A 15,966-nucleotide genomic window follows, 5' to 3' on the forward strand; every position below is an offset into this window, starting at 1 on the left:
TGTGAGGTTGATTCATTAAAATAAGATTCAGAGGCTAATAGGATTTCCTTTCGGGTGTCCGCTTAGGTGAGCTTAAAAGCAAAGGAAAAGTCCAAATCGTAAATCCTGAAAGTGTCTGCGGCCACTTACGGGAATGTGTAAACACAGAGTTTGTATGGGAGTTCAAAGGGGGTTTTGTGAAGGCGGTTGTAAACGGCCAGTTCTCCTAAGACAACGCGACACCTCTTGGGCCTTACGATAAACTCCACTTAGTGACCATTCGACACGTGACCAATGTTACCATGGAGGGTCAACTGTACAACAAAATCTCATCCAGGGGGAGTGGTAATATTTCTATTCATTTCATGTTAGGTATCCTCTGATGGACTAGCATCCCACCAAAGGGTGGACTCCAAAGTTGGACACCTTATGACGTTTACACAATACTCATAAACCTGACATAGCCAAGAACAGAAGCTCATTTGTTGAGAAGAGAATTAAGAGAATAGATCCAGAGCTCCATTTAGGCAGAGAAAAGCGTTTTGTACGCTATCGTGACATAAAGCACTAATTTGAAAGCGGTTAGCTGTCACTTGTTGTCATGGCTACCACTAAGAAATAAGTTCAAAAATTACCATTTCCATCAGCTAACCCTCGTTAGTGTAGTGAAAATGGATAGCAGAAAAATGGATAACAACCCGGGTTCGAGGCGTACACTATTTTGATTTTAACTTGTCGTTTTGCTGTTAAGTTTCAAGTAATTTTTCTGTTGTGTAATTGTGGTCGTCCCAACTCAAACAAATTAAGCTGCATTTACACGAAAATTTTTTTCCATAATATCAGAAAAAGTGCTACCCTCCATAACTTAATGCATTTCTGCATCAAAACAGCGTTTTGTTGTATACCTTGTAGTTACAGACATAGGCAAAAAGTGCCTGACATTTAGCTTGGCCTTGCAAAATCTTCTGACAGTTTTGATCTAAGATGTTATCATTATTTGCTGTAAGCTACTTGCAGATAACCAAACCGTTTCCTGTCAAATGTTAAATAGACGAACGACATATAATTAAAATAGAGAAGGCAATTTGCCCTAATTTGTAATTACCACCACAAGGTTAAAAGTAGATTGTATCAGGAAATAAAAAATAGCCAGGGCCAAGCAAGCACTGTGATTGGTCAAACTGAGTTCTGTATAACTTCACAAAGCACGAAGCATACGTATGGTGCGTGCATTATAATTGTACATATGCACGGAGCACACGTCAGATTTTTTGCCTGTGAAAAATCTGAGAAATTCAGAGACAGAATGCGCTGTCACTCCAGCGGTTCGCAAAGAACAGTCTCTTGTACTGATGTTTCTAGACTTTTAATTAACTTGAACGTGTCTCTCAACACCTTAAAACTTAAACTTGACTTGTAGTTAACTTCTTGAAATTGCTTACGACGAGACGAAAAACCAAAACAGTTTGACTTTTTACTTGATTGCGCGCGCTGTCGCGTGCCCTGTCGTGATCGGCAAGAGCGCGCGCTATTAAATTACGCGTTATCTCGCGTAAGGAGAAACTTGATGTTGATTCATTAAAATTCGCACTTGTCTGAGGAGCTGCGATTGTTTATATTTTATAAAAGAAATAAAAAACGCGCCGAGTGCATTGTTGAGTTATATAAGCACGCGGGAATTTTTAAGAACACGAGAGAAGTGCAGTCAAAGTACAAATTATCATCATGGCTACATTTCTACCTTTTCTTGATCCCCCTTGATGATTTAACAAGATCTATTCAACAGCGCAGCATCCGGAGTGGTGGAAAATAATAATATAATTGACCATAAAATTGGCACAAGCGCGTCACCTGCCTGACTGTGGTCCCTTAAAGAAACAAACTACAGCAATAAACTTAAGGCATATTTTCAATTTTCTTGAATATAAAGCATGAAAATGTAATTGCTCGGTTTTTTCTTCGTTTCATTTTTGTTGATAGCCTGAGGAAGATCAACTACAAATTTAATTCGCTATCTACCAGAAGCACAAGCAACTTGCCAATTAAACCAAAACTTTAGCATGACACGTCCAAATACCTTAAGCCCCTTTTCATAAATACAGGCCGTCTAAAACCAGCAACCAGGACCAACTATGCCCTCGTAAGTTAATTTCTAGAATATATAAACTCCACGTTTTTACACGCAAGGCTATATTGTAAGTATAAATAGGTCAACGGAGACTGCCGATGATACAAACACCTGTTCCCGTTAATTCACACCATGTAAGCATTGGCGAATAATTATTAAGGGCAAACGTCGAAAATGTCAAGTAAGTAGTGAATCATAAATACACAAAATTCACTCTTGTAAAGTTCAAGACACGGGGGATAAGCAAAGGAAAAAAAAAAGGTTACGTTAATAAAAGACGCAACATCAAGTTAAAAGTCGTTAGGTGTTTAACATAATATTAATGGAGAGTCAAACGAAGTTTATACAATGTTCCATGTCTGAAGACGAAATTTCTGAGCAATCTGATGACAGCTATCAACAAGTAAAGACTTCCTCATACAACCGTTTATTTTTCTGTACAAGAGTGATCTAACTTTTAAATCAATACACGAAATCATTCATTGAAATGTAAGTTATAAACCTGGCACTATTTGCTATCTTAAGTGTTCTGTCGTGTAAAGAGGACTTATCAGATGACAACCTGAATAAAATTCGAGAGTGCCAAAAATTAAATGAAAGCTTCATTGCAAGGCATTTACCGACGGTGAGAAGTAATACGGCGACATTTGAAACTTAATTTTTTAAAGGTTTTAACTCCCTCCAATTAGAATAAGAACAATGAGTCACAATATAATTATGGTTCAAACCTTTTTGGTACAAATAAACCCCTAAATGGTGAATACAAAAGTACCTATTTTGACGCGCTGTTCCTCAACTTTGTTTAATTGTATTTATTTTGTTTCAAGTAAACTTGCAGAACATTGTCAAATTTTACATATAACGCTACTTGATACCAATCCCGTTTGTGGCCGTACACTTAAATATGTTCGCTTGGTTGTGTCGCGTCTGATGCCAAAAACCCGCCGCATTTCGTTTCTGAACTCCTTGTTCCTCAGTGAATACAGCCATGGGTTGATTCCAGATGATGCGAAGGCTACCAGCTCTACCCAAAGCCAGACCAAACGCATATTCTGCTTCACACAGTAATCTGTCGTCGTCAAGTGTACAAAAGATGTTACTAAGCTGGGAAACCAGGAAATGACGAATAAGGCTACAACGAAACCCACTGTCTTGGCAGGTTTTCGGTTTCGAGCTCCTTCAGTAACGAGCTGAACCCTTCGAAGGTGAGCATATTGTGTTGAAATTTTCCTGTATTGCCTTCTCGCTAGCCGAAAGATACGATAGTAAAAGAATATGATCAAAATCATCGGAAGGAGAATCGTTATGATCGTAACAAACATCCACAGTGTTGGCAGGTTTGCAGGATTTGTAACCCAGACTCGTGACAAACCAAACGCGATGGATGCGATCCACACAAATGACATTGCAGCATAACATCGTTTGTAAGTCACAATCTGGTTGTACAGGAGAGCGGAACGAACGGCGATGTATCTATCCAAGCTCACAACACACAAGCTGAAAGTTGTTGTCACACTCGTTTGAATCCACAACAGGTCAATGGCTATCTTGAGAGCGTGGTTATAAGGGCGAGGTGTTAAAATACACCGCGCTATCCATACTGGGTCGATGACCAGCCCTACCAAGAGATCCGCCAAAGCTAATGAGCTGACGAGTAAGTTAGAAATGGTTCTGACAGTGCGGCATTTGTAAATCACCCAAAGAAAAGCTCCGTTACCAAGAATAGCAGGCAGTGCAATGATACCGTACAGCAAGGCGAGGGTAATTGACGATGGAAACGATAACTTGTTAGTACAGAGATTTGTCATATCTCGAGTTTGACCCACCGAAGAACTAAGGGATCGATTGATGGCCCGCTTTCAGTATTTGATAAAAACCTTTGGGCGTCACGTGATACACACCCTTGTTATTGTTTGAAAATACATCGCATTTTGAAACACCTGCCCCATTTTGAGAAACCCTCATCGTAGAAGGATATGTGTCAATTAACAAACCTTCAATTATCCACAAAAAGAGATAAAAGCAAGGTGTAGCCGTGTAAGAAGCTATTAATATATAAAGGAATAACGCGCTAAGCCAGCAAATTAATTAAAAATTTTGGTCGCAAACAAAATGGGACATGAATAGCAATTTCCGCTTGGGTTTCTACGCGAAAAATCAAAAAACAAAAAATTAAATGTGAAAAACCTTTCCGGCTTTGTCAAAGCTGTGAGATCTATGTCTCGGAAAGCGACATACGCCTTTTAATCATGCTTCCTTGAATTGAATTATTTATTTACTTAATTTTTTCATGACACTCATTTTTTCGCGTTTACAAAGCTCGAAAGTAAACTCACACTCTCTTAATTCGATCGCTTGCCCAGCGCACGTGTAAATCAAAAACTCACTGAATGTAAACGGATCGTTGATTGGTTATAACATGATTATCCCATATATTAGAGTCGATGGATGGCTGCGTGTGAAATAGTCAGAACCACAGAAGCCAACTGAAATTGCCAAAGAAACTCTTTGTGAAAACAGCTGTATAAATTCGCAAACGCATTCGTGCCAGTTAAGAGGAATAATAACCACTTTAAACTTGTACTGCAAAAAGATTCTACTTAAAGTCCAAGAGTGAAATCGTCGAAGACAGAAGGATGCAGCTCATAGTTATCAGCGAGGACGCGTTTTTTTCCCAGAAAGTTGCTGCCTAAGGACACTCATCCTATCTTTCGGATACAACCGACGAGAGATAAGCCACTGTCTTTTCCTTGACAACTGCTGTACGCCGTACTTAATTGCTAAATAGGTGGTCTTCGCACAGTATTGGGCGAGTCTGGTGCGTGGGCAAGAGAAGCGGACTTCCTCATTAACAATGTAGACCAGAAAAGGGACGCGTAGTTTTACGTCGATGTTGATCACAACGAACTTCTACTGTTAAACGGATTCTTCCACTAAGAACGTTCAGACCCGAAAACGTTTTACGTGTAGGACAATTTATAGCAAATGAGTTGCAGAGAACTATCACCCTTTTGTTTTGCATTAGAATGGATGGGACCCAGCTTACAGCTTACCAAAACCCCATAAGTACGACCGCATGCTAGCTTTGTTTCTTGCGGTCACTTTTCTTGCGGCCCAGTCATTTTGTTGTCTGTTAGCCCCATCAATCCGACCACATGGAATGCGACCGTGAACGGCCACCTTTCGGAGTCCTAAGTGTCATGTTCTTTATCAGTTGCAAATGACGGCGATAACAGCAAACACAAATTAAAAACAGAAAAATCAGCTATCTTCTTAATCTGCATTAGGTTGCCGCTTTAAATGTCATTTTACTTTCGAATTCATGCCACCTTAATCTTTTCTTTTGTCCATTTGCCTCTTCTTACCCGTAAACACCACTAAAATTCCATGGCTCGATGATACCTTATTACCGGGACTCTACTAAATTTACTTGCTTATTTTGCTGTGTAGGGCTATCGTGAAACAACATTTATTCATAGTTTTTCTGCTCTACACTGCAAATACTAAGCTGTTTAGGTTTCATTGGCAAAACTGTTGGCTGCTGAACATGTTGCTGATTAATCTTTTATGTTACTCCCACTGTTATTTGGGCTTGACACCAGATGTTTACTGTAATAACGGCAGAAAATTCAGATATTTAAAGAAAATTCCTTTTTGCGTTATCTCTAACGGATATATGTCCATCTTAGCTATTCTATATTTGCGCACAACCGACAGAAACATCGTTCGACACAAGGGACAGCAGAACTCAAAATTAATGATAAACAGATTAAAGGGGAAGTATCTCGAAAACATGATGTCATTTCAAAACCCAAAAATGTTTGTCTGACAACAGAAACAAAAAATAATTGTCTAGTTTTGTTATAAATCACCACCCCAGTGCAATAAAACTGTCGAAGAGTGCGGCCTCTGGCCAGAGATAGAGTAGGCCAGAATGGATTGAAACTTGAAAAATGTCAGGCTAATGTTTTTCAAGTTTGCGTATTTTTGTTTCCAAAATGCGCTAGAACAGAGTACGAGTTGTTCTTGTCAAGAATTGAGTTGATTTCTTTCCTCTGGCGTTGTTCTAGAATTATTTTGTAGCAAAGTGAAGGTCTTATTATACCATTTTTAACAAAAGAGGTCAAAAACCCCATGATACTTCCCCTTTAAACATCAAGAACACGGTAAACGTGACCACGTAATCATTTTTTTCGCGCCATTTTTTAAAGATTGCTGTCTGTTGTTTGCCTGATTTCAAAGAAAGGTCAGCTTACAAATTTGTAACCGTTATATCACAATGATCTACTACCTTGCTTTATATTCTAAAATATTTTTACATTCTAAAACTAGTAATAATCAAAGATAATAGGCAGTGCGTTCGATGATCTCGATCCCAGGCTCTCTCTCCTTTGCTAAGTTGGTGACGATGTTATTGGCCCCTGCAAAATCTGCGGGGGGTGCAAGATACGCCTCCCAAGATCCATTCATTCAAAGTCCCATACAGTCTCGACTCCAAACGCAATTAAGAGTGCGTTCCTTCTACGAAAGGTTGGTTGCCTGACAGCTATTACAAAACGAGTCCAAGAAACGCGGTTAGAAGTCTTGAACGATGATTATTTATTTATTTTTTTGGGTTTTGTTTGCTCACGTCAAACCAGCAGCCTGGCATTTAAAAGTTTTAAATTATTAATTTGACCCCAAGATGGTGTTTGACGATTGCGATGCTTTGACAGCCGATAGACGGTTCATAGCTAGACAATAAAATGAAAGTGAAAATACCAAGCCTTGTACTTCATTACTATTGATAACGAGCTGAGAGTACGGTCGGTGAAGTATTTAAATTAAAAGCTGGCCTCCTTTCAAATTCATCCAATCACCTGCAAATGACTTTCAATCAATAGTGCAATCACAGTAACCAGACATTAATATCTAGAACCATTAGAGGCCGCTGGCCGGTTAACTGATTTTGAGAATCAAGCATAAGCTCTGAGGGCGATTTGGCTAGTTCATGCATTTGAGTATTCCTAAAAGAAAGAATGGCAAAAAAACTCTCGCATTTAGCGTGACCTGAGCAAGAAATCGAGGCTAAACTTATAGCAGCTGATAGCAAAGGAGGTGCAATCAAAACTGTCAAATGGCCAAAACAACAGTCAAAACCGGTGTTTTGGATACTCAAACAGCCATTCATATCAGTTCGTCGCCGCAGAAAAGGAATTAACAACCCGACGACTGCTTGATTCAAACTTAAAACATGGGATATTCATGCAGTGAAGAATTATCGCGTCCATCATCAATTATCCTCGCCTTGCTGTACGGTTTCATCGCGCTGCATGCTATTCTTGGTAACGGAGCTTTTCTTTGGGTGGTTTACAAATTCCGTGATCTCAGAACCACTTCTAGCTCATTAGCTCTGGCGGATTTCTTAGTAGGGTTGGTGATCGATCCAGTATGGATAGCGCGGTGTGTTACTACACCTCGCGCATCGAACCATTCGCTCCAAATGGCCATCGGTTGCTTCTGGATTCAAACGAGTGTGACAACAACTTTCAGCTTGTGCGTTGTGAGCTTGAATAGATACATCGCCGTTCACTGTGGATGTTTGTTACGATAACAACCATTTTCCTGCCGATGATTATGATCATATTTTGTTACTATCGTATCTTGGTGCTAGCAAGAAGGCAATCCAGGAAAATACTGAATGCTCACCTCCAACGGACTCAGCTCGTACCCGAAGGCGATACAAATCGAAAAACTGCTAGCTGTAGGTTTCGTTGTAGCGATGCCTGTTATTTCCTGGCTTCCCAGCTTGGTATGGTCTTTTATCGATCTGACAACGAGCGATTATTGTACAAAGCAAAAAATGGAATTAGTCTAGCTTTGGGTAGAGGTGGTAGCTTCCACATCCTCTGGAATCAATCCATGGCTATATTCACTAAGAAACAACGAGTTCAGAAACCAAATGCGACGTGGTTTTGGCATCAAGCGCGACACAACCACACGAATAGTCTGTCGTAATTAAACACGCTCGTAGTCGGGAGTTGGGGACAATTAGGATAGATTAAATCGCTTATGAGGTATTTTCAAGAGAACTCTCCACTGAGAAATTACTCGAACGGGTTTTTACGGCGCGTTAACTTTAGAAAAATTTAAAACTTCGAGAGACTAAACACATGGAACGCCGTCAGATGCAGATACTGACCGCAGTCACAACACCGAAAGTTAGCAATGGTATTGATCCACATAAGTTCTCAAGCTGGAGAAAACTGATCCGTGTGACGGCACGAATAAGCAGACTAGCAGTAAAGATACGGCTGAGAAAATACGACCAACACGGACAAGAAAGACCGCTGAACCCTGAAGAGCTTCAGCAAGCAGAGATTTATTGGATAAGCAAGCACAGACAACCCAGTACAGCCGACTGGATAGAGGTGAATTCAAATCGCTCAGCCCGTTCAAAGATGAAAACAGCGTTATCAGAGTTGGAGGAAGAGTGGATGAAGCTATCGTGTCCTATGAAACCAGACACCCGCCCTTCTTCCAAGTGACTACTGGATCTCCTGCTAGTAACAAGACACGCTCATCAGTCCGGACACTCCGGTGTAGCAGCCACCACAGGCAAGACGAGAAGGAAGTTTTGGATCTTGAAAGCGAACAAGATAAGCAAATCCGTGAAATTTAAGTATGGATTCTGCCGCGAAATGGCACATAAGGCTGAGAAGCAACCAATGGCAGACTTTCCTGTTCTCCGCTTAGCACTACACACTCTGCCATTTTACTACACCGGCTGTGATTACTTTGGTTCCTATAACGTTAAAATAGGGAGAAGCAAGACACGGCTAAGCGCTATGGCGTCATCTTCACGTGTTAAACACCCGAGCTGTTTATCTAGAATTAGCAGTTGACCTAACTACAATGGAGTTCATTCAAGTTCTTCGTAGATTCTTTTCAATTCGAGGGTACCCAGAAGTGATATTGGACGATAACGGAACACACATGGTTTGGGCCGCTAACGAACTGAGAGAGATGGTGAAGGACCTCAATGACAATCAGTTACGCGAGTTTTGTGGAGAAAAGAGCATTAAGTGGGTCTTCACAACGCCAGCTGTGCCACACCAAAACGGATGCGCAGAAGCCCTTATAAAGAGCTGTAAGAGGTCACTGAAGATTGCAATCGGCGAACAACTTCTGACGCCTTTCGAGTTATACACCTGCCGTCTAGAGATCGCGAACCTGTTGAATCATCGTCCCATCGGGCGCATCCCCAATGATCCAGACAACGGAGCTTACCTGTGTCCAAACGACAGGGAAGAGCAACTCCGGAGGTACCACAAGGTTTGTTTAAGGACACCAGAAATCCCCGTAAGCGAATAGAGTTCGAGCAAAGAATCGTGGATTCATTTTGAAAACGCTGGACTAGGGATGTCTTTCACACTCTAGTACAAAGGATGGCATGTTGAGAACTGCAATGTCGAAGTTGATGACATAGTCACGGTGGCCGATAATAATGCTGTGAGAGGCAAGTGGGCTGTATTCAAAATAACCAATTAAGTATACCCTGGAGCTGACGGACGCGTTCGCAACGTTGAAAGCCACAATAACAGCTTTGACTGCAGTTGCAGTTGTACATGTATTTGCTTCTTGCAGATGTTCATATTATTTCGATCATGGCCACAACCACCGGTTGAGTGTTGAGAAGGAAGTAGCAGACAAGTATAATTTGATGATTCAAGTCTTGGGGCCAGATTCACAAAGTGTTGTTTAGTTGAGATTTTGAATACTGTTTCTGAACATTCAGAACAGTAAGTTATTGTTGGCATAACAACAGGTTTCTTTAAGGAAACAATAAAGTTATACAGCCTCTTTCATAGGGACTTTGTGAATTTGGCCCCTGGTTATGCATACGTGGACATGTACCTTTATAATTATCATTATTTACATGCACTTGGGCAAAAACTGCACCTTGTTCTTATATGTACAGTACTTGGAACTAAAAGAAAAAAAAAATAGAAAAAAAAAAAAAAAAAAGACTGGCTTACACAGTATCTTAACCCACAACATTGTAACACCTGTAAAAATCTTACAAAGGACATATATTCTATTGACTGTCGATACAGTAAACTGTCAGATGTTTAAAGGTGCCTACTATTCAATGTAAGTGTTGCCAAAGAAGACTGAAACTACAGCTGTACGCCTGTATAATAAACCAGACAATATTTGACACAATCAAAGGCCGGGGTTTAGTTTAATTTCAAAGGATTTCATTTCATTAAACTGTCATTAAACTCCTCGTAAATAAGCCTTGGTAGCATTCAGCGTGCAAAAGGCAAACTACATGCTTTATTAAACCTCAGCAACTTAGAGCAATATGTGACCCTTTTGCACTTTTATAATTTATTTACATGTATGTTTTTTCACATAGAAATGAAAAATATGGAAAGTTGTTACTCGAGTTTCATGCACTTAAGCGATCATCATAAATTATATATACTGTATACATTACCTACCTTTTGAGTTTGTGATTTACCGCAAATGACAGTTTACTGGCTTTTTCCTAGGTCTGCAAAGTGGCTTCACTACTTCTGGCAAGAATTTTTCAGCGCACTTCGGATCATTACTGATTCTGCCTTCATATTTATGCTAGAGCTCTTAAGATTCATCTTTCACTATGTTGCGCTTCGTGTCCTTGGAGGAGTACTCATTGTGACTGGGGATCATTTCTTGAAACCTCTCTTGGCCGTGCTTTTTAACAGTATCATTCAGCCATCCTTCATTTTTACACGGAATGTTTTAGCCGGTGTCAGAAATCTCTTGCAACCTCTAATGGACATAACCAACAGTTTCATCGCTCAGTCCGCCTCATTACTAAGAGCATTCAGATTATTTGAGCTGAACTGGAAGCCTGTTTATGAGCGAGGGCAAAAACACGATGTCCATGTCCTGTAGTCATGGTGCAAGGTGTGGAACGAGGATGTACCGATACCAATACCAAATATTCAATATAATCGATATTGGGGGCTCCCTGAAAATAGCGATACTCTCAAGAAATATCGATTGTTCGATACTTCTGGATACTGGTTACGTGACCACTTGAAAGTATATTCTACATTGTATCAGAATAAATTATATTTTCGTTACAACCTTATTGTTGTAATCCCAACTATAATTAAGACAATTCTTTATACATACAATAGTGCGTTTTCATTCAGGTGATTACTGGCCATATTGGTTTACTGAAACAAAAGAAAGTATTTGCATAAAAATAGAGTTCAATTCCCAGAGGTTTAGTTTGGGACACCAACATGGTCGCTATTTCTTTGTTTTGGGACACCAACATGGCCGTTGTGACGTCGCGTGAAAACACTCTATACAAGATTTTACACTATTCTACATGGAAGACTAAATAACACAGAAAACGTGATAGTTACAACTTGACAACTTTTATTTTTAGTTGTCTGTCTTCAGCCAGTGTATAAATGGGTCCCGGCAACAAACTTTTGGGGGTAACTTCATTCTGAGTCTAGCATCCCATCCAGGTTCAAGTAGCAATACTCCTGGTTGTTTTAAAATACCTTAAAAATCGCCCTTAATCTCCGGCTGTATGGGCCACGTAGACTAGACGTGAGACGTTGCCTAACTGCCAAAATGGGTGATTATTTAATAATTAATTAATTAAAATAATTATGTATGTTTATTTTGTTAATAATGTTCGCTCTTTTTTGTTTTTAAAGACAATACCTTATTCTCAAGCAAACAGTATCGCACGTATACATTGTTATTAATACTTACCGCATAAATAAAAGGGGATTTTGTATTGTGATGAAATTTTTTTCCCGTTTTTCTGCCCTGGACTCCTACTGTTTTTCTATTTTTGCCTACCTGCCTTGACCTGACGCCTCCTTGTCAACGATGGTAAATTGGTTATACTTTTAGTCAGCAATCCCAAATCACTGAAACAATACATTTAACAAATCGACGGCAGTTTTCTATGGTCTCTACTCTTATAGACCATAAAATGGCGTCAAAAAATGTTAAAAACTCAAGTTTAACCACGAGCCGCAGGCGAGTGGTTTCACTGCCAAGTTTTGGACATTTTCTGGCGTCATTTTATGGTCTATAAGAGTATAGACCATAGAAAACTGCCGTCGATTTGTTTTTTACAATAACATGGAAAAAGTACGAGCGGAATTGGCTATTTTTTCGTTGAGAAAGCGCGCGCGCGTTACATCTGACGTCATTTTTAATGTCTGTACTCTTATAGACAATAGCTACGAGCCAATCAGCGCGCGGGAATTTGGACAGTTATTGTAAAAAGAAAGATAGCTAGGCGTTCGTTGCACCTATTACCATGTAGGGCACTCGTGCTGACAATATTAAAGAGAAAAAATAAATAGATAAACGGCAACAACAAAAACAGAACAAAGAAGCATCAACAGACACTATTTCTTATTTTCTTTGGGCTAGAAGGGTGGCAACATCGACTTTCAGGGCGGTGCCCAAAGTGCAGGGTTATTAGGAACAACATTGTGCGGGACAAAACTTCAAAATCGTGGATGTGCAAACTGGTTTAGGGTAAACGACTGTCGAAGTGCGTCGTGTTGAAGAGCTTCCGTTGCGTTGTTCCCTTTATTTTGACTTCAATATTCTCGCGCTCTAGAAGTTGTTCATTTTTGAATTGTTCCCGTCCAAGCATTTCTGGATACTTCTCTAGAAGGATGGTAAGCGTGTCTGATTCGTTTTCTCTCTTGTCTTTTTTTATGAACATTTATGTAAAAATTGCTCAGCAATTGGTCCAGCTCACTGCAAAAGGCATGTTTGTAACTAGTCTGATTTCTCCAAGTTATCCAAGAAACTTCAAAAACTAAATGTAAGTGGTTTCTTACTGCGCCTTTCAATAAGGGATAAAACATGTTATCAGATCTCGCCCTGTACAACAATCCGCGGTAACTACAATGTCGTCACCTGCGATGCATCCGGGATTGTTATGTGCTGTTTGCGTGAAAACTCAATCAGGATACTGAATGGTCAGAACATGGCCAATAGAGTAGTTGTTTGGGCGAGTTAGGAGCCAAGCACTCTTTCCTCACTATTTACCGTATGCCTGTTGAAGAGAGAGATCCCGATGAAAAGAGTAAGGTGATCTAAGTGCCTTCCCTCAAGTGAAACCAGTAGTTTTGGAGGTTTTTGCAAAGTTTTTCCATTTCGGAGTTTTGTTTGCATAGTGTCTGGTTGGCAGAATATCGCAACGTGGAATTTGTTTCATTAATTTCTAGGAGTTTTGATATACCATTTACCTTTCACAGATGACACATCAATGACAAGAATCTGACATTTTCCAATCGATTGAACTGGTCTCACATTTCTCTTGAACGTTGTCATTTTTCGAGTTATGTTTTGTAAGGAAGGAAAAAGTAGAGAAGGGTTGAACATAGATACGAATTCAGCATAAGACAAACTTTCCATTTAACATGCAACGTTAACATTTAGTAACAATGGATTCATTCTGTCGCTATATTCTGTCATCAGATTCTTTTTCCTACTACAACGATAATTCTAAATTCGTCAGACAAAAAAAAACAGCAAAATATTAATAATCTTTTTGTCTTCGTAATTCGCCGGATTAAAGAACTTGCACCAGGTCAGTGATCGTTTTAAACTTCTTTATTTTAATGCCTCAGCTATAAACTATTTTAGCAAAGACATGGTGAATAACGTTACAGCTAGAAACTGGACCTTCATCAAGCTCCCTACAACTTTACTTTTAAAAAAAAACCATGCCTTTCAAAAAATCTTACGTGTTACAAATTATCAATAGCCAATGGATCCTTCACTGGTCTTCGAGTATGATGGTGAAGATCCTATCGTATGCAAATGTATAATTAATATAGATACTAAAACTGGCATACCTCTCACCTATTCCTTTGCCCAGAAGTTGATTTAAGGGTTGATTTCTTTGGAAGAAGACGGAGATTTGCTGCTTGATTCACCTCGTACAGAAGATTTCCCTTTCTTGGTGTTTAGCTAATTTGGCAATAACCAGTTCCAAAGCTAGTGTTCTATAACTTAGCAGGATAGACCTGGCAAATTATTTGCTACTACGATTCAAAGGCATTTGAGCTATTCAGCTTTAAACGATTTTAGCAATGACATGATTAATAACGTTACAGCTAGAAACTGGGCCTTCATGAATGAAATTTAATCAAGCTCCCTACAACTTTATCTTTAAAAAAAAACCATGCCTTTCAAATAATATTACGTGTTATAAATTATAAATAGCCAATGTGTAGCTTACATGAGGCAACAAATGGACGTGTCCCAGAGGCTCTTGCGTGCGTAGAAACCGTGTGCTTTGACGAAGTTGGATTTTTGTATTTTTCTGCACCCTTTTAGACTTAACAAACAAAATTTTGTATGGATTGTTAGGCTTAGGATTTCCACGGCCTCGTTGCTGCACAAAGGTATAATTTTGCTTGCTTATCTTGGTCATTTATCAGCAATTTTAATGGACATGCTTGTTAGACTATGAAGCGGAACTTATCGCATCGTGTCACATCAGATTTTTCTTTATCCGTCTCTTTGGTTTTACAGCCCTTTTATATCACTAATCAGCGGTTCTTACGGTTCTCATGGATTATGGATTTCGGTTCTTGGATCATCACTGTTAAGAATACATTAAAGTACCAGTAAAACTGACAGCTATTAACCTGAGGATTGTATTGCGAGTTTGGGCTGCCGATCTAGCGAGACGCCGCGGTTACACAATGGATCCTTCACTGGTTTTCGAATATGATGGTGAGGGTCCTTTGATATGCAAATGTAATGATTAATATACTATTAGATACTAAACCTGATATTATCTGTACCGTGACCTATATAAATAGCTTTTCTGTTCATTCTTTGACTTGCGTCTTACAAAACTGTACTAGAATTAAATTAACAATTAATCATTTGTGAAGTTGCACCATCCAAACGGAGGTGTACAAAAAGTAAAATCTTCAACTCATGAGGCATTCATGCAATAATTCCCTCCCCCCAAAGTTCCCCGCCTTCCCGCGTATGAACAAAAAATTTGCAAGTGCCTCTCACCTATTTCTTTGCCGAGATGTTGATTTCTTTGGAAGAAGATGGAGATTTGCTGCTCAATTCACTTCGTGCAGAAGATTTCCCTGTCTTGAAGTTCAGCTAATTTGGCAATAACCAGGTCCAAAGCTAACGTTCTATTTACTACATAATTAACTTAGCTGGCTAGACCTGGCAAATGATGTGCTACTACGATTCAAAACCATTTAACAATAAGCTACTACAGTTTGGCGACAAATTATCTACACCTGTTATCAGCATATCGAATGGAAATGACTTTCACTTTGCTGATGCTGAACTAACTACAAATGTGTATCTATTTCCAAGATGATGCTGCTCCTAGGCAGTTCCCCAGTGTTGCTGGCATTAGCCAGTTCTGCGGTGCTGCTGATGCTGGCCAGGTCTCTGGTGTTGCTGATGCTGGTCATTTCTATGGAGTCGCTGATGCTGGCCAGTTCTCTGTTTTTTTTTGTGCTAGCCAATTCTCCGGCCTTCTTGGTGCTAGCCAGTTCTCCGGTCATGGTGGTGCTAGCCAGTTCTCCGGCCTTCTTGTTGCTAGCCAGTTCTCCGGCTTTGGAGGTGCTAGCAAATTCTCCAGCCATGGTGGTGCTACCCAGTTCTGCTGTTTTAGCGGTGCTAGCCAGTTCTCCGGCTTTGGAGGTGCTAGCCAGTTCTCCGGCCATGGTGGTGCTAACCAGTTCTGTTGTTCTACTGGTACTAGCAGCTACCTCACCGTAACATGGCTCAGACTCGTCTGTTTTGCTAAGATCAAAATATGGCGTGTCTGTTGTCATCATTTC

The 15,966-nt window shown here is 39.9% G+C and overlaps 1 protein-coding gene and 2 pseudogenes across 1 annotated transcript; 2 read left to right on the top strand and 1 right to left on the bottom strand.

The window, feature by feature from the left end:
- Nucleotides 1-2,952: 2,952 nt before the first annotated feature.
- Nucleotides 2,953-4,346, bottom strand: LOC146459861 (trace amine-associated receptor 7e-like). The gene has a single exon (XM_085088759.1). It carries the CDS (start codon nucleotides 3,913-3,915, stop codon nucleotides 2,953-2,955), a length of 963 nt encoding a protein of 320 aa, XP_084944885.1. The 5' UTR covers nucleotides 3,916-4,346.
- Nucleotides 4,347-7,340: 2,994 nt separating this feature from the next.
- On the top strand, nucleotides 7,341-8,108 carry LOC146459862 (trace amine-associated receptor 6-like; annotated as a pseudogene).
- Nucleotides 8,109-8,787: 679 nt separating this feature from the next.
- On the top strand, nucleotides 8,788-9,781 carry LOC146459863 (uncharacterized; annotated as a pseudogene).
- The last annotated feature ends 6,185 nt before the right edge of the window (nucleotides 9,782-15,966 follow it).

This window comes from Pavona decussata, unplaced genomic scaffold (genome assembly GCF_977016875.1).
Source record: "Pavona decussata unplaced genomic scaffold, jaPavDecu1.1 SCAFFOLD_215, whole genome shotgun sequence".
Lineage (NCBI taxonomy): Eukaryota > Metazoa > Cnidaria > Anthozoa > Scleractinia > Agariciidae > Pavona > Pavona decussata.